The following is a 19945-nucleotide window of genomic DNA, read 5'->3' on the forward strand; positions in this document are numbered from 1 at the left end:
GAAAACCTGCATTTCTACGTCTTTCATGAAGTATAGAAAGGCCATGTTCTATGTGTTAAGATTGAGATAAAATTTGTGTGCAAAGCCTAGTCTAGAAAATATAGAATTCTGATTCAGGCTCTGAAAACAAGCAGCAGATTAGTGGAAATAATCAGGTGGTCCATGTTCAGAAGGAATAAAGTTCAGTTAAAGATATTGTCCTATGGGTGACAGAGGATGAATTTTTGGGTGTTGCATATTGGGATAGCCATTGCTCTACTCACACTTCCTTCCATCTGTATTTATTAAAATCAACCAAAATCTGTCATTCTTGGCTCTTGCATTTTGGCCTCAGACACCATATGGTTCTGAACCTGTGCTCAAGTTACTTTATACTGTAAGTCTGTATCTCTTTGTCAACTTTTTGTCTGCAATCCTAATTTTTCTCCTCTAACTTACACATTTTGAGTAGTCTTAATCCCTTTTTATGAAAAGGAACAGACCATGTTTCAAATAATGTCAGACTTTAAACTTGTACAATTCATGGTCCGGTCCAAAATTGGGTTCTCGTATGTTTGTTCAAACCCACTGCATTGGCATTAAACCAATCAACTGCATACTCAAGCAGTCTTTTGAGGTCATAGCGGGAACTGGAAGTTTGGTTCAAACTGTTCCAACGCCATAATTAAGAACCAACAGGGCCACAGGGGTTGTTGCAAAAACCAGAAACCAAGGAAGATCTCTCTCTTAAATACAATTTCTCTGCATTAACTTAGATAATGCTTTCAGGTTCTTAGTTCTAAATTTCTAATAATATATATTGTATGTGTATTATTATTTGAATGCTTAATATATAAAGACATGAATATTAAAAAAACTAATTTAAAAACATTCGAGGATAAGGAATCTTATCTCTTCCGTCCCATTAACAAAGAAGCTGAAAAGTAGACATAATAATTAAAAAAAAAAAAAACAAGAAAAAGATAGAAATCTTAACTCTTCCGACCTACTAACAAAAAAACAGTATATTTGGGAATTAAGACAGGAGACACGTGTCTATGTTGTTATGGAGTCGTACTGTCCCCGTCTTAGTTCTTGATTCTCATTATTTCTTTTTGAAATCTTTGGATGATGACAAAGGAAAGATGCCGAAATAGTAGCAGTAGTACACCTTGGAACCAGTATTTGAGGTTCGACCATGAATACCATTTTGGACCCTTTTCTTCTGCTTCTGCTCCTTCCTGCAACTACAACATTCCAATCCATTGAATAACAAACACATGCATACAGCAACAACTTAATTTCATAGTGCTAATTAAGCAAGTGAAGTATATACACCAAATTAAACAGAGTTAAGAAAAGGATGAGAGGGTGGAAATAAGAATCTCACACTTTCTGGAGTACTGGGCCGAGTGGTCGATGGGCCTTCAGCTGGTGGGCCTGCTGAATCCTTAGGCTGAGATTAGAAAACATGTTGTCTTTTGCATGTTCTGGGTTTTCTTTTTTACTATTTCAGGTTGGAAAAGGGCGGGAGTGGCTCTCTTCACTAGTTGGTCACTGATAATGATGTTATGGCTTATCCAGCTTAATAATATTGTCATTTTCCATCCAATATATTCTGATTTCTCATTTTATCCAGCTTAAAACTAATTAGTCACAAAGAACAAGCTGGCCAAAAAAAAAAATCAAAAAAAAAAAAGAACATAGACACAATATATTCTGATTTCATTCCTTTCTTTCTTTAGGAGAATTTAAGCAAATTAATTTGTCAGTTCATTTTTTTCTTTTATATTGCACTTCTGATGTATGTGAGTTCTTGATATATACTTGTATTTTTTTTTTTTTCATCTTTTTGTTTTGCATTTGAGTTGGAAATAGCGAGTGTAAAATATTAATAATTTCTATATATAACTGATATTAATCACCGTATAGAAGCCATTTGGGTTTCTTTTTCTTTTATTTTTTTCTACAAAAATGTCCTTAATTTGTTGTATTCTATTTGTCGTGGGTTCTCTTTGACCACGTTAAAGAGTACTTTGGGTTTGGATTGTGGAACTCAGTAAACAGCTCATTTTCTGATGGGTGCTTTTGAGTTGAGGAGCTGTGTTTCTTTTATCCCTTTTTGGTTTTTTCTAAGTTTCGTGAAAGTTTGTGTTTTAATGGTGGGTTTGGTTCTCAAGATCGACTTCAATGCTTGTGAGTGTCTGGTAAATAACATGATGTTCAAGCAGGACCAATTGAGTCACCCTGACCCATTGTTTGAAGGCTTCAAGTAACCCTCCAATAACTCCATGTTACAAGCCAAAAAAAGGCTTGCTATACTTTCCCCTCCTAATGGAGGATACTAAAAGGCAAAGAAATTGTAGTTGTTGCCTAACAATTTTATCCTTGAAGAGAAAACCCAAACAGCTAAATTTTTATAAAAAATAAAGTCCTTCAGTTCCCTCCCTATTCAAACCCAACCCCATTTCTTATTTTCTCAAGCCACCCTTCAACAACAGCACACATACAAGGAAAAGTCCTCTCCATTCTCCAATTATGCAGACATCATTCTTTTTCCACTTATATCAAAAAGAACAAAAGGTCTAAAGAGAATGAGAAAACAGCACACACGGCATTTCAAAGATGTTCTGTACAAATCCCAACATAAGGTATTGGGATAATTTTGAATTTTTGACACAATGAATCCAAATTAACAAAAGGGCATTCGCCAACCATGTCTAGCTATAATGTGATTTGCCCCATATCATTCATGAATATGACATTGATTCTGTGTCACCCTGTCTATTTTCATGGAGTACAAGTCCTTCTGAGAAGATGAATTTGGTGGTGGCTCCAAAGAGGTTCGCTATCTGCAAAATTACAGTTTGACATGCAGCTGCCGTTGGCAGGACAGACACTGGGAGACATGGTATACACTTGGGAATAAACTCCTTCTTATTGAAGGTTGGAGCATGGAGTGATAGCACTGCCCGACAAAATAAGAACCTAAAGGAAGGAAAAAAAAAAATTACACATAGATACATCTATGTATCACACACAATGTAGCCAAATAGAATTCACTAAAAACAGCACAAGTGAAGTACCCGAGATAAACACAAAAAAAAGATGAAAAGCTTAATCCATTCAAGAGCATCCAGTAGTACTAGTGCTGAAAAAAGGTGATTTTAACTTAATTGTTGAAGTGGTTGTGCCTTCAAAGACAGTAATATCGTGAACATGCACAAACATGCACGTGTGCATGTGTGTGCGTGTGTACTATTAAAAAACAGTAGAGCGTGTGTACTATTAAAAAACAGTAGAGTCAAGAATGCCAAGTTGCAAAATGCCAAGAATGCATGTGTAACTATTTAATTATATTAACTCAATGTAGCTCCTGGAGTTAAGTTGTTAACAAATAGCCTAATATTACAACTTTGAGCCATGTCAGAAGCAATCTACGTTAAACTTTTCTATGCTTCAAGGTCAATACATCTTCATCTTGTTCAAAGTCTGCTCTATAGAATAGCTATGCTAAGGCTGAATTTCTTCGCCTGACTAACATGTTGAGTGGGGCACAGAAAGGGACCTCTTATTCCTGGATGAGCTTGAACAAGTCTACCAAGTTCAACCCAACCTAGTTGACAGTGATCCGAACACCCAAGGACCATGAACTAACAAATTAACCAGCTTTCTGGGGTATCCAGCTATAAGCCCATAAGGTTCAAATAGGCCTGGCATCTGGGTGTGCCTTGACAAACAAACTCATGGCTGAGTTTGTTTTGAACATTAAATCCTCTACCTTTGTACACATAGCAAGAACGACACTTATACCACAAAATAACTGTCAAAATTTGTGCCAGTTGCAAGCTTAAACAAAAGATATCCTCATGTAGAAATCATTTATTGAGGAAAGCCAATAGGTACATTTCTTCACAGGCTCGCAGTGCTACTGAACCGAAAGAGGTGCTTGTAAGAGCAGTTCATTAGCTTCATACCGGTAAAAAGTTTAAGAAAAAGAAAAACTAGAGACTAGGCAGGCTTAACCATTATAAACTTCTTCATAAGAACAAAAACAGAAAATAGAAAAGTACCTCAAAAGGAGACGCCTTAAGAATGGATCAGTCAAAATCTGTGCCCAAACAGGATCAATAGTGTCTGACGTCACCAAAGTAGACCCCCAATTACTTAACGAACTGGAAAGCAGCTTCTCAGCCTTGTTATATGTATCCTGAAGCATTTTCGTTCCATAAATATTCCGGAAAAATAAATAACCAGATTTTTTAGTAAGAAGAGACAAAGTGTCAACTTTTTACGCACCATGTCAATGTCAGAGCCTGAAATACCAAGCAATAAACAGAGAGCCTGCAATGGAGCTGTGAGGAAAATAGTGAATAGGCTTCCACTTGACTGACGAGAGGAATCAACAGCAGCAGTGTGATATGAACAACTAGAAGATAGCAGCATTGCAGCTGTCTCTCCTTTTTCTACTCCATTTATAGCCTGAGCACATTTTAGACATTAGTCACCTTCTCTATAGGTTAGCATAATAGATTTTTCCATTTAAGCTAACATAACAATAATTCTGCTTGGTGGGGAGGGACTGAGGGAGGGAAGGAGGGAGGTTAAGGTTATCCATATTCTCATAATTGACTATGTATAATTGACTGTGCAAGTTTAACAGTTTTGAATTGCTATACATTAACAGGTTCCTCCGTAACAATATTACACATTTTGTTTCAGGTGAAAATTTGAAGTAGCCACCAAAGACATATTAGCCCCTTTTGGGAACTTCGAGAAATTAGCCCCTTCTAGGAAACATTTAATGAGACCGGAGAAATAACATAAGGGGAGAGTAGGCACTTGCAACAGATTGCAGTGTGATATGAAGAGAGAGAAATATGTGCATCAAATTAAATATACTGATCACTTTTATGACATTTTTTCAATACAATGCACGGAATGCACCAGACTTGTGGTAACTACTGCTAGTATGAATATAGCATCCCACCTCATCTTAAGTGTTATAAATTTTTTGCATAAAGATGTTTTGGTGGGGTCATACTAAACAATGCAATGTTTAATCTCACACTTATTTGCTTAAAACATTTGCAGATAATTTATGGACCATAAACATTGTAAGTTGTAACATTGTGTAAAGCACTCAAAAAAATGGGGAAAATAAAAATTCCCATTTCTTTCCAGTTTTACCTAGACTCTCTCCAGCTCTACCCTTGATTTTATCTCACAGCATATATTCCTTTTCAAATCCCTAAACATCTTTACAGGCAACAAAAAAGTTATTGACTATCCATTCCAATCCTCATACAGACATCTAGAAACAGCTAAATAAAAATGCCCTGTACCAAAGTAGAGTTAATACACTTGCCTCAAAAGCTTCACTGCTGTCACAGTCGATAACTAAAAAAAGTGGTCTTCTTGTAAATGGAACTAAGTCACTAGGATAAATGCTATTTATACCTGAAAAAGAGAGTTTGTTTCATATCAGAATATTTTATCCTTATGAGTGTTATGCAAAATTAAGGAAATGTAATTTAAAAATAAGACAAGAACAAAGTTTGAACAAGTAAATCCATTATTCAATATCTTCATAAACTACAAACCAGAAATCCATTAATGAAGTATACATTATTAAAACATGGCATGTGGGCAAAAACAATTACAGCTTTAAATTTTCTGTTGGCGGATAATTACGAATTCAATTCAAGTGAAAAAAAATATTTTACTTCTTACCTTTTTATAGGAAGCAAAATTTCATTAAAGAACATGAAATAGTAATAAGCAATGGACAAGATGTCCACTGGACCAAAGAATTAAGGTACCCTATAAATAGAAGCTACCTACACCAGCAAAAGCCTCAACTACATTGACAAAGACACATCCTAATCAAGAGTGCATCCATTAGATTCTCCTTTGTGCACTACTATCTTGCAAGAACTGACACAAAGAAAAGAAAGAACCACAAAGTACATTGACAAAGAACTTGGCAAATTTTTCTCTTTCACTAGCTCAACTTTTGAGGAGCGCTGTCCAAATCTAAAACCAGAGCCCTTACACAAGTGGGCGGTAAACCGCCAAGCTAAGCCCTAGGATACAAAATTTCTACTTTTTGCATATGCATGAAACTGAATTTGATTGATTCAAATAGCATGCAATCAAACTATGTTGTTGTGTTATGATTTGTTCTTCATTGAGTACCTCCGTTCCCATGGGCACCCAACTGTAAGCAACTAGTGTGAAAGCTTGAGCCATCTCCTTTACTCTGTCCACAAGAAGGGTTTAGTCTGTCAGATGGACAGCCCAACATAGAAGCGGGGGTCGCATCAGAGTACATTCCAGCACCTGCTGGGGATAAAATATTATGTCCTTTGAATGATCCAATTTAAAGATGTAAAAGAAATGATCTTACACAACACATAAGCAAAACAAAATCCATGAGCTAAGAAACCAAACTAATTTTTCACACCTGAAGCTGACAGATATATCAAGATAACTCCATCAGAGGGAAGCTCCTCACAAACTGTGGCCAGAACCTGCCAGTCATGCAAATAATATCGAAAAATTATTACCTAAGTAGTTCTTAACGGAAAAAAAAAAAAAAAAAATAGAAGTCCAAATGTCACAAATGGTCCTCGTGGTTTGCCTCATATTTCAATCTTACTCTCGTGGTTTCAATTTTTTAAATTGTACTGCCGTGGTTTAAAAATCAGAATTCCGTAAAATGGCCGTCAAATAAAGTGCACGTGCAGGTCAAGTGGAGGGTAGAATCGTCACCAGTACATGTGAATTAGAAACTGATGGATCTGAAAGGATAATTCTACCCCCCTATGTGACCACACGTGGGACAGTCATTTGAGGGAAAGTATGATTGAAATATGAGGCAAATCACGATGACCATTTTTGACATTCAGCCAAAAAAAAAAAGATTGTTGTGGCAGAGAAAGGATGGAATTATTCAGATATAAGGAGTATTAACTTTTGCAAAAGGAAAAAAGATGATGGTAAGATTTTATCTTTGATCGAAACCCATTCAATATTTGTTTACTGACAATTGTAATGACATGCTTATCAAAGTCAGTGTAAATAAAAATGACTCATGGTTTTAGATATTGATATATGAAGGCTATTAACTTTCTCCTACAACTATGGGTACTATGATGCATAGACATGCCTCCTAGGTGGAGTGTCACTGCTGACACCCGTCAGGAGTGGACAAGCACTTGATGTGCCTCCGACGAGCGTCAGATACACTTCCTGACATGTCTGCAAAAAACAAAAAGGATTATGGGCCCTGACACGACTGTGACACAATCCAAAGTACCAAACACATCTGGTTCGTATACAATTCTGGTCCCTTACACAGTAACAATCATACATTAAAAGGTTTTCCTAGACTTTGTTTTCAAGCATAAATCCTACTAAGTCAAAGGCAACCAAAACTAACTCCAGAGAGGGAGTGAGGGGGCAAAGATGTATAAGAGTCAAGAAAGAGAAACATTTTTTGTCATTTATAAGTTCTTTACCACATAGAAGCATAGCAGGATGATAGCTGCTTAAATCAAGCACAAAACAGCCATGCGCTTTTCCGCAACTTGACTTCAACTCACTAAGGGATATATTTCAGAAAAGAAAGCTCCAACCTTACAATGTTTACACATGCATAATTGTGTAGGTCACTAGTCTTTGAAATAATTCTAGAACTTCGAGAAAACAGAGATTTTACATAGCTTTTCCATTTAAATTGATTATAATTTCAAAAAGATATTATTTTCAGGCAATCCGGTAGTCAATGCCATTGAGCATAAATAGCATATGGAAGAAAGGTTTCACCCTCGTCATGGATATATACGATTATAATCGCAATATATAGTTATATACCAAAATTTCCTACAACAACAAATAGAGAAACAAGCAACAGATTGGTAAATTAATTCCCATCATACTCACTGCTAGAAAATGTGTAACAGAAGGACGATATAAGACAGCTTTTCGTGGGTTAGGTGGCAGAGTAGGATCAGCAATATCTTGGGAGTAGTTAATGCGGCTGGGCCCGGGTGCCCCATTCTGACCATTTTTACCACCATTTGACTGGTAAAATGAGCCACTAGGTTCCCACTCCAGACACTGAAGCATCCTAAAAGTGTCAAGAGTGAGCTCCGAAAACTTTATCTGATTGAGATTTAACCATGGAAAAAATAGAAAATGTCATGACATAGTTCCAGTTAATATATTCATAAAGCATCAAATATAACAGTATCAAAAACATGTAATTGAGAACCTTAAAATCAGAATTAAACACATGTGGATTCTCCCTAAAGGAGAAAAGGAGTGAAGAAGTGGGTGGAGATTTTATAGGATAAAGTATGGTTCTGGACATCGCTTTGGGCTTCAGTTTCTTCAGAGTTTCAGGAAACCTTGCTTTTTGCTCTCTTTGCAGATTGGAAAGCTGTTCTTATCTAGATTTTACGGTTTTTGTTGTATGTTAGCTAGAGCTTTCGTGCATTGGCTGTTTTGTATTTCGTGTCATACCTTGTCCACAAGGATTGTAATTGTTTTGACTTTAATAATTATTGTTTCTTATCCAATAAACAAAACAGAAAAAGAAAAAGGAGTGTGGGAAAAACCTCAATACCTAACCTCATAATGATGGTAGCTGCTCAGTATTGCATCTCGCAGTCTCAAAGACCTCTTCGCGACTGATGTGGAAACATGTGGTAGGGAATCAGGATGACAGTCCAGGACAATACTATATCTCAAAGGCCTGATATTCATAAAAGCTGTGTCAGCTTTCAAAAATCTAACTATTTCCTGAATCACCAGCTTCCATTCCTTAAAATCAGTTTCCTGGAAACAAAATCATTCAAATGTCACTATTAAACCTATCTGCAAGAACACAAATGCTTAAAATTTTCTACTTCCATTCATGAATTTGAGGGGGAAAAAGAAGTATAGAGTTGTGCATTTATATAGTACATGGAAACTTCTGGTTGACAAAAAAAATATATTACACGCAAATAAAACAGCATGACTCAGTCTTATACTGCAGTCAACTGCACAAATGTGTCATCCATTAATGCTATAAAAAATAAATACAGAAGAATAACAATTTTGCAACCTAAGCAACAGCATCCTTTTGGGAGTTCAAAAAATCACACCTAATTGAGTTTTTTTTATTATTCTCATTGACTGCCTAGTGCCTAGCCTTTTAAAACTACTCCTTTATCTACAATAAATTCAAGTGCACTGGACAAGTGCGCCCATTTGTACCCAATTTCATAAAATCCCAACTTCAAACCAAAAGTACTGCACATTCGCATTGCCATGCTCCAAATTTGGTGATTATCATGCCCCCATTACAAAACAGATCTCACCATTCTAAATACTAGCTATTACATATATAATATATATTCTGAGATATTATTATATTACAGTTTTAGTCATCTTTTCTTTTTCCATTTTTGTGTATACTTCTAGTGTACTGGGGTTAACCCCCCCGTATGGCATTTCGATAATTTCTAGCCTTTTTTAGCTTATGATGCGCACACAGTTTGATTTTTCAATTTAAAAGTAAAACAAAAACTGATAGAGCAATTCAATTTCCACAAGTAGTTCAAGAAAAGAACCCCATAACAAAATAACAACATAAATAATCAAATATAACAAGAAAGTACAAGTTACAAACCTGAAATGTCCTCTTGCACTCATCAACCAAGACCTTGAGCTGATTAAGCAGCTGCTGCACCATCTCTCTTCGATTCAAAAGCAAGCACACCATGAGAAACCTGGAAATGAACCTGAGCTGCTTGTTGGCCAAGCTCAGGTCCTGAAACATGCCCTCCTTGAAGTACTCTCTGCTCAGAATCGCCTCGTAGAAAATGTAACTCTCGGAGAGATAGCTGGCCTCGCTGGTCCTCATGTACTGGCCCAGGTACAGCTGAGCGATCCGCGACGCGATCTCGCCGATCTCCGACCGCCGGAGACCGGCCTCCACGAGTTTTTGGCGATTTTCTTGCTGGAATTTCCAGAGCTGCGTGTACACCTTGAACACCTTGTAGAAATACGCGTCGTATTCGTGCCTGAACAAAATTAAGAAAATTAAACTACAATTAAGAATGTTTAGGATTAGTTTAATAGGAAATTAATGAGAGATTAACAAAGGACCTGTTGCGGTGGTAATAGGGGAGCTCTCGGATTTTGGAGAATTTCTTGTCGGCTTTGTGGAGGAGAGACCAGTAGACTTCGCTAACTGGGAGGCTGGGGTTTTGCGGCGCTTGCATTGTCGTTTTGGGTTGTGGCTTGGTGTCGTTTTGGGTCTGAATGTCTGATAGTGGAGGAGTGCAGGTGTGAGTTGTGAGTGAGCTGAGGAAGGAAGGAGGAGGAGGGAGAAGAAGTTCTCGGGTAATGGGGCAGCTATGGGATGTCTTGACTCTTGAAGCTGGGCTTTTTTGTTTCCGGAATGGCCCGTAACATTTTGCTTTCTTAAAATTCTAAAATAACCACATTTTGTTTTATTCGCCGACCATTATATGAACACTTTTTTTTTCACTACACACTCTCTTTATTTAAATTATAAAATAATAATGCTAAGGATCTCAAATAATGTGTCGTTACATATGTTAATATTTTACTTATATATGAATCAATGAAATACTACACATCATTTAAGATACAAATTTAAAATTCCTAACACTGCTCATTATGAAATAACACATTTGACCCAATAGGAAAGACTCTAAGGACAAACCATAGTTTATGAAAAAAAAATTTTATCTTTACACGCCTAAACCCAACACCTCATGCAGACTGCAATTGTTGACTTGTTGGGTAGCTCAGTTGAAAAAACTGTAAAATTGCTCACTCTACACCCAAATTCGATCCGCCAACCCCTAACTTAAGAAAAAAAAAGAAGTCCCCCTACAACATTTTAGCCACAACCCATATTCCCATAACCCCCTTACTTCTTACATCATCCACTAAACCCTAAATTTGATCATATTGTGGCTCTCAACACTAGTATTGTACAAAAGCACACTATTTTTTTATGAATATAACTTGCACTTGTCCCTTATTCGTCTTTAAATAAGGTATGATTTATTTTTTCTTGAATTTGTTTCGTCTTCTTCACTTTGGTTGGCTTTTCATTCGGCGAACCAAGGCCGAAGGGTCCAAAAAGTTTCAACAGGTGCTAACCGAATACCTCTAACTCATTTGGTAGGGTACCACTGAATAATCACAAATATTTCGGTAAACCATTGCTGAACAACCTAACGAACACAAATTCCTAAACCTGAAATTCCAATACAAAAATCGAACACCCACAGTCCAAATCATCTCAAGCACAAAAATAAAGTGTTCAAATAGATTAAACAACTTAAATTAGATAGAATAACCTTAGATTTACATTAGAATTAAATAATTTTAAGTTAGGGCATACCTCTAGGTGTTAATAATGGCTATGTGGCCGTGAGAGTTCCGGCGATGTGCGAGCTCTGGCAATGTTGATTGGTGGGTGTGTAGTGAGAAAATTAGTGTTGGAAATAGTTTCAAGACATTAAGGGTAATTTGGTGATATGAGGGGTATTTTGTGAGAAATTGTAAAATTTAAAAAGATATAGGGGTGTATAATGAGAAAGGGGTATGGGTGAGAATGAGATTGGTGTTCATAGAGTAGCTGTCTTTTCATTCCAAACTTCACAAAGATATTTTGCCACCTAAGTTTCCATTTTTGCCCCTAATTGTTAAAAAAGGGAAAAAAAAAATCTAAAATCCCTCATCCCCTCCCTTCACCTAAGCCACGCCCCCACCATTCTCTCCTTTACATACAGCCACCCTTCGACGGCCTCACCACCGCTAGTGATCTCCAACAATTTCTTTATCTCTCTTCTCTCTTTATCTCTCTCCTCTATCTATGTGTCTTTATCTCTTTCTTCCTCTCTTCTCTTTCTTTCTCTCTTTTCACTGTACACGATCTCCCTCATAACTTCGAGTAGTGGTAAAATGAAAAGAGGGGGAGATAGGGAGAAAGAAAGAGAGGCTAAGAGAGAGGGCCACTGGTAGGGTGGATGGAGGAAGGGAATGGTGGGGCAAGGCTCAGGTGAGGGGGAGGGGAGGATGGGTTTTTAGAATTTGTTATCATTATTTGAGGGTAAAAATAGAACATTTGGATATTGTGGGGTTTCGAAGAAAAAAAAATGGGGTTCTTTTAAAATTTCCCTTTGCTTTATTTGGTTGCGCTATTTGGCCGCTTGTCAAAAAATAATAATAAGTTGAAATTTTTTTTTTCTTTTTTCTTGGAAGAAGGGGGATTTGAATTTAGGATCTCTAAGCTAGTTGGTGATGAGATTGTTAATCCGAGTAATTGATATTTGAATCCGTTAGTTACAAGAAACTCACAACCTTCAAAAATACTCAAAAAATAAGTACAAATTTATGTTCAACTTCAGACACTAAAAAACAAATCAATCATAATAACCCAAAAAGTATTATTAACCGCTACAACTACAACTACCAAAAATAAAAATAAAAACAAAAGCGTTCAATCTCAATGATCTATTGTTGGATAGATACATTCATCAATTAATATTCCTCTTGATAGTACGGTAGTAGCATCTAAATGTGCAAATGTCATGGTCGGAGTAGGACTGGTCAAATCATTTGTGTATACATAAATTGCTTGAATATAAGTTATGGACCCCATTTTGTAGAATATAAAATACAAATTTCAATACTAAGGTGGGTTGATAACCCATAGCAGAAGGCATTCTACCTAATGAAAGCAGATACTCCGAGTTCTACTTCGTAAATTGTTCAAATACTCTACGCAAATTTTAAAAGGGGCCTATTTTTTTCTTTAAAGTTATAAAACAAATTCTCCAATTTCTTATCTTTTTGAGTTTTTTAAAAGTTATCAAGTTCTATATGTAGTTAATTTTTGATAATATTATTTATCAATGAACTCTCCATCAATGTGTTTGGGATAGGGGTCGGCAATGGGACGGGCCGGGCTAGCCCGACCCCAATTTTTCGGGTTCGGGCCGAGCTCGAATTATAGAAGTCCAATAGGGCTTTCGGGCCAGGCCAGGTTGGGGTTGGGCTTTAATGCACAAGCCCAAGGCCCGCCCATCAGGCTTTGGCTTGCGGGCTTGGAGAGCCGGGCCGGGCTAGGCCCAAACGGGCGGCCCAAATAGGCCCAAAGCCAGTTTAGACACATATATATCTTCAAAAAAAATATAAGATGTTGGCTATGTTGTGATTTGAACATGAGACCTCACATAACAAACTTCAACTCTCAACCAACTGAGCTGACTAGTTTATTTGTCAAATTTGTGAATCATAACATATTTAATAGCTCTTTCGTTTGTTTACTTCAATAAATTATTAATATGCTTATTAAGTTATTATATAATACTATTTGTTGATGCTCAAAAATGGTAGAGCAGTCAACGTCGAGTCGAACCACGTAGGCCCGTTGACCCACCACTGAGTGGACGACACGTCGAAGTGGGGCAGGAACGGGTAGCTAGGTCCGACTGGTGAGTAATGAGAGAGAATGATATCCAAAGCACCCTGCGCAAGTACACAAAAGTGAGCGGGAAGGGCACCGGTGTGGTGCCGGCCAAAGCTCCTCCGACGCTCAAGTCAGTGTTCAGAGAGATCTGAGAGCAGAGTGAGTGAATAGTATAATAATGATTTCAGTTCCCTTTGTGACAAGAAGGTACCTCTTTTATAGTACCTTTGGAAGAATGTCAACCAATCCGGTGATGACACGTGTCCCTTGTGGTGACTTGCACTGTACGAGCGCCACGTGTCACCGGTCTCGAGGATCCGAGTGAATTGACACGGGCCGGAGGCCCGGGAGGCTTGAGCTTGGGAGGCCGGAGCCTAAGAGGCCGGGGCCCAGGGGGCCGGAGCCCATGAGGCCGGAGCCTAGGAGGTCATGGGCTAGGAGCCCAGGAAGGGCTTAGTCTTTTGGGTCTAGGCCCAAACAGCATGGTGTTAGGCCTTGTGTGACTTGTCGTTATGCCGAGATGATTAGTCGTACGAACAGAAGTCCCCCAAGTTTCCGAGCAAAAGATACTTCTTGGTTGGGAACTTTGCACACAAAGAAGTCCGAGCAGAACGATAAGTGTCCACATAGTTGTTCTTGCTTAAGATACTGTCTAGAAGTCCCCCAAGTTCCTTAGCAAGAAAAGCTGTACTGCAGGAAAGCTTGGGGGTTACATATGAAAGATCCCTTGTTTTTTTTTTTTTTTTTTTTTTTTTGAATTTCTGATCACCCTGTATTCCGAGCAGTAGACATCGGATGTAATCCCAGTAAACCTCGTCCGATTTTAATGGTGGGATGTTGCCTTCTGTAAGGAAGATTGTAGAATTACAGTGTATGGCTCAGATATAAAAGACCCACCCCAACTCTCACACTTGGTACTGTAGACATATTTCTGTTCGGAAACAAACACAAAAAAAGGGTGCAACTCTCTCAGCCACGAAAAAAAAAAAAAAAAAAGGAGAGTTGTGGGTGTGCAATTTTTATATTTGGGCTCTACCATTTAATTCCAGATTCTCATTTACAAAGGGCGATATCCCACCAATAAATTGGACGGGATTCACTGGGATTTTGCGAAGCGTCTACTGCTCGGAATACAGGTGATCAGAAATTCAAAAAAAAAAAAAAAAGATCCTTCATATGTAACCCCCAAGCTTTCCTGCAGTACAGCTTTTCTTGCTAAGGAACTTGGGGGACTTCTAGACAGTAGCTTAAGCAGGAACAAGTGTGTGGTTACTTGTCGTTCTGCTCGGACTCTTTTGTGTACAAAGTTCCCAACCAAGAAGTATCTTTTGCTCGGAAACTTGGGGGACTTCTGTTCGTATGATTAATCGTCTGGGCATAACGACAAGTCACACAAGGCCTAACACCATGCTGTTTGGGCCTAGACCCAAAAGACTAAGCCCTTCCTGGGCTCCTAGCCCATGATCTACTAGGCTCCGGCCTCATAGGCTCCGGCCCCCTGGGCCCCGGCCTCTTAGGCTCCGGCCTCCCAAGCTCAAGCCTCCCGGGCCCCCGACCCGTGTCAACTCACCCGGATCCTCGAGACCGGTGCCACGTGGCGCTCCTACAGTGCAAGTCACCACAAAGGACACGTGTCGTCACCGGATTGGTTGACACTCTTCCAAAGGTACTATAAAAGAGGTACCTTCTGTTCAAAAAAGGACAACTGAAATCATTATTATACTATTCACTCACTCTGCTCTCAGATTTCTCTGAACACTGACTTGAGCGTCGGAGGAGCTTTGGCCGGCACCACACCGGTGCCCTTCCCGCTCACTTTTGTGTACTTGCGCAGGGTGCTTTGGATATCATTCTCTCTCATTACTCACCAGTCGGACCTAGTTACCCGTTCCTGCCCCACTTTGACGTGTCGTCCACTCAGTGGTGGGTCAACGGGCCTACATGGTTCGACTCGACGTTGACTGCTCTACCATTTTTGAGCATCAACACTATTATATTAGTAATAGTGTAATACCATAAATAATAAACTTTTAAAATTATATACAACATTACAACTATAATAAAACATAAATGTACATATGTTTTATTATATATTTTATTACATATTTTTATAAACAAACGATGCAATTGTGTTGTCAACGATCCGAACCATTCAAATTTTAGTTCCTCACTCAAAGATAATTCGTGCAAAAAATTAGCTTAATCGGAGATGTAAAAGTGACATAATGGTGGTCGAATTAATGAACGATTGTGGTTTTTCTAATGATGATCGAATGGGTAGATGAATTTCGATTTAGCCAATTTTTTGTACGGATGATCTTTGACTATGAACATAGAAAATGAACGGGTCAGATTGTTGAAATCACGTTGTGGTCTTCATAATTATGGAAACAACAAGGTTTCAACGGGAAAGTTATTAGAATTATACTCTTCAAGTGTATTTATATGTAGAAGCTCACATATCGATCATGTTTTCAACGATCCGAACCGTTCAAGTTTTAGTTCCCCACTCAAAGAGAATTCTTGCAAAAAATTAGCTTAATCGGAGATGTAAAAGTGACGTAACGATGGTCGAATTAATGAACGATCGTGATTTTTCTAATGATAATCGAATGGGTAGATGAATTCCGATTTAGCCGATTTTTTGTAAGGATAATTTTTTACTATGAAAATAGAAAATGAACGGTTCAGATCGTTGAATTAATGAATTGACGATCGTGGTTTAATAACTTTAATTATAGTTGTATTATAAAAGTTGTATATACACATATACATTTATGTTTTATTATAGTTGTAATGTTGTATATAATTTTAAAAGTTTATTACTTTATTATTTATGGTATTACATAGTTTACAATATTACTATTTACTAATATTATAGTATTATATAATAACTTAATAAGTATATTAATAATTTATTAGAGTAAACACACGAAAAACCTATTAAATATGTTATGATTCCCAAATTGGGCTTTGGGTCGGGCTTTGGGCGGGCCTAAACGAGCCAGGCTTCGGGCGGCCCATAGGCTTCAAGGGGATGGCCCAAGCCTAACCCAAGAGACTTTTGGGCCGGGCCGGCCCAAATTTTAGGCCAAATCGGGCTTCGGGCCTAATGGGCAGGGCGGGCTTCGGGCCTTGAGCTTTTTGGTGAGGCCTAGTTTGGGACAATGATAAATTTGGTCTCTTTAGTTTTAACATTAGTAATTAAGGACAAATAAAGGATTCCTACAACTATTCGAACAAAATAAAAGATTATTGAAAAATCTTAAGTGGTAGTCAAATTCCTTCATAAAACCAGCTTTTTTCTATTATGATCTTCTATCCTTGACATAGTTACAGTATAATTTTAAGGGTTTTTTTAGATATAGTACTTCAACCTTCTTGTTTTTAAATTTAACAATTTATGTCCTTTTAAGTTTTGAATGCAGTCCTTTATTTAACAATTTAACAATCTTAATTGAACAGAAATTCATATTATTCTTTAATTAATATCTAAAAAATTATAGGATAATCTATCTAATCCGTTGGACTAATTTTAAATTTATTTAGTCAATTGTACCCAACGACTCTGACTTCAACTTCCACCATCTTACAGGCCTAAAAAAAAAAATCACATCTAAATCCTAAAAACGTACCCATATGAATTTTACAACAAGAAAAAAAGTACCTTGTTCCCATATGAATTTTGCAATAGAAAAAAAAGTACCTATATTCTCATCTACCTTGTTTGTCGGCTTTATATTAGGTTTTAACTCTGTGATTTTAGACGGATAGAACCATTTAGATCGGCAACAATTGCCTTATCTCTGATGACTACTACATGGGCATTTGGGCTAATCACAATCCTGGAAGGGATCCAAAGCCGACAGATTGACTTCAGCTCAACAAGTTCATTAATAAACTCCACTTTTGTGACGTACAACAAATGGTCGAGTTGTAAGGATTTAGCTCGTAGAGAGACATTCACATATGCCTCTTGGCTTTCATGGTGCAACCTCCTAACATCATCGTAAGCCTGTACGTACCTCTTGAGTAAGGTTCTTGAAGTGGCCATAAGTAGGTAACGATCTATGATTGCAACAAAGATAGTCGATCGTAGATTCAAGAATGTAGGTAAATTGATATTTATTAACTTTAAATATAGGTAGACTAATATATGAATTTTGAATGTATGTAAACTAATATATATGAAAAACGAATTTGTAGGGGAGTAGCCCTCACAAGTACCTTTAACCAAGCAAGGAAGAAGTATGCTTTAAATGCGCACCCAACAAAACTTGGGACTATGTCCGAGGGAAGAAGACCCCAAAAGTCAGATGGTCGCCTATTACTTTCTCCGAGGAGAATGAGCGCGGATTGATCTTCCCCTATGATGATTTTTGTCATTGAAGCCGTGATAGCAAATTTTGACGTTGCCAGGAAACTCATTGATTGTAGGAGCTTGATCCATATGCTTTTTACTTAAGCCTTCGAGGCGTTGGAGGTTGGAAAAGACAGGTTGGATTGATCAATGGCTTTATTAAGTTTTTTGAACTATCTAGTAACGCCATTAAGTAGAGTCTACCTCCCATTGACTATCGAAAGATACCCTTCCTCGACGAATGTACCCATACAGTTCTTGGTGGTGGATTGTCCAACAACATACAACACGTAACTTAGGGCAGACCCGCGCTTAACCAACATTGAATAGTAATCTCAACCCACTTCCTCATGATCAAGTTCCTAACTAAATGGGGGAAGAGTGTTGTAAGGGAAAACCAAGTCTCTGCTCGATTGTGCTACACTAACTCGATCAAGAAGAACAAAAGTGCTAAGAACTTTATTGTTTTGTCCATCCCGGTAGTCGAGCATAACTCAGAACAACTAGAGGATTTAAGGGAGGAGTCATTCATGGCAATCATCTGACTCGATGATGATGTGGATGAAGTCCCAATTTCGACTGATCATTCAGATTGCAAGATATGAGTTAGTACCTAACTAGCCATTGATGTTCGAAAGAAGCCCATACATTTCCTCCGAGAAAATGCCAAAGTGTTTGCATGGTCCTACTACGACATATATGCTCGAAATTTCTTCAGGGATATGTTAGTTCTAGGAATTTATAAATTGGTTTTTCCTTGTCAAAACTATTGTAATTATTTTACATTTGTCATATTCAACAAGCTCTAGGATATAATTAAAAATCTAGCTTATTAGAATTTGTTTTGGGTTGAAGACATCAAGATTGAAGATCAAAAGCTCATGCACTAAGGTAAAATTTATTTCATGCATCATAATTCATTTGAGCCCATGAGTGTGTGCTGTAAGTTGGGCCCGTCATATGTTTAATGAACTCATCCCATTACATGTTTTAATGGTGTTGTAAGTGGGCCCGTCAAATGATGTTGTTTTTGAAAGCCCATTTCTTGAATTAATAAACATGTGTCGTGCACATGAGTTCACCTTCCTCAGCTGATATTACACACACACACACATGTGCACTATTCATTATCTTCATCTCACTCACGCACACACTATGTGGATATTATCTTTGCTGCAATATTTCATTCCTCTCTTATCTCAATCCACATCATCATTCTCATCTCTAACCAGCTTTGGATTCTTTCTTTAGACAGTCTTTTCCTTGTTGTCATTTTATCCTTAGCTCAAACGAGTAAGAATCCTTCATGTGTCCTGATTTGGTGAGAATGAGTTAGTACAAAACAGAGGGTGTCATCTTTTTTGTGAGCAACTCTTTCATTCATTGAATAGGTTTCTGTTTTGTTTTAGAGAGAGAGTTCTAGTGAGAAAATTGGTTTTTGATGAAAACTAAGGGCTCGTCTGGTAACGTTTTACAGAACAATTTTCTAAAAACTGTATTGTAAAATAAAAATAACAAATTAAATTTTGTATTCTCAAAATATGAGAAGGCGTCTAGTAGCATAATTGAAAAACAATTATATAAAACAAAAATAATGAAAACACATTTGATATTAACCAATTATTACAACCAAATAATTATATTCACAAAAGATATTAATTATAAATTATTATTAACCAATTTCATAAAATATATAATTAAAAAAAAAAAGATAAGTTTCATAAAACCCAACCCACCTCAGCCGGCGCGACTACTTTGGAGGTGGAAGAGTTGTTGGTGGTCGTATTATTAATGGAGACAAGACTGCAAGCACCTACGATCTAGTTGAACGGATGTATTTTCTCTATGTAAAGGTTGTTAAGGCTCGTAAGCTTACTGTCATAGATATTACAGGGAGTCTTAATCCGTTTATTGAAGCGAAAATTGAAAACTATAGAGGGATTACAAAGTATATATTTTGAAAAATGGATAGAGAGAGAGAGAGAGAGAGAGAGAGAGAAAAAAACAAAAAGATAGAGGAATAGAGGAGAGATGAAGAGAGATGGGTGAAGTGGACAGCGACGGGGGGTAGGGCTGCCGTCAAAGGTGGGTCTGGCTAG

General features: G+C 37.5%; 1 protein-coding gene across 2 annotated transcripts; it reads right to left on the minus strand.

The window, feature by feature from the left end:
- Positions 1-2505: 2505 nt before the first annotated feature.
- Positions 2506-10409, minus strand: LOC147291178 (signal transducer, putative (DUF3550/UPF0682)). 2 transcript variants are annotated; one of them, XM_086234656.1, is made up of 10 exons: positions 10141-10409; positions 9662-10055; positions 8617-8823; positions 7927-8148; positions 6446-6512; positions 6178-6324; positions 5348-5439; positions 4279-4461; positions 4053-4189; positions 2506-2967 (listed from the first exon to the last, which is right to left on the minus strand). In XM_086234656.1, the coding sequence occupies exons 1-10, from the start codon at positions 10254-10256 to the stop codon at positions 2730-2732; spliced, it is 1803 nt and encodes a 600-aa protein (XP_086090782.1). In that variant the 5' UTR covers positions 10257-10409; the 3' UTR covers positions 2506-2729. The 2 variants fall into 2 exon arrangements, with proteins under 2 accessions (XP_086090782.1, XP_086090783.1); XM_086234657.1 differs by having other exon boundaries at positions 2508-2967; positions 6178-6321.
- Positions 10410-19945: the final 9536 nt, after the last annotated feature.

Source organism: Dryas octopetala, chromosome 3 (genome assembly GCF_963921425.1).
Source record: "Dryas octopetala chromosome 3, drDryOcto1.1, whole genome shotgun sequence".
Taxonomy (NCBI): domain Eukaryota; kingdom Viridiplantae; phylum Streptophyta; class Magnoliopsida; order Rosales; family Rosaceae; genus Dryas; species Dryas octopetala.

Excerpts from the sequence above, each read along its gene's own strand:
- LOC147291178 (XM_086234656.1), bottom strand. The coding sequence starts at position 10,256 with ATGCAAGCGCCGCAAAACCCCAGCCTCCCAGTTAGCGAAGTCTACTGG. Across the intron at positions 8,149-8,616 it reads GCAGCTACCATCATTATGAG|ATAAAGTTTTCGGAGCTCAC; the intron begins GTTAGGTATTGA and ends AATCTCAATCAG. Across the intron at positions 5,440-6,177 it reads GGGTGCCCATGGGAACGGAG|GTATAAATAGCATTTATCCT; the intron begins GTACTCAATGAA and ends TCTCTTTTTCAG.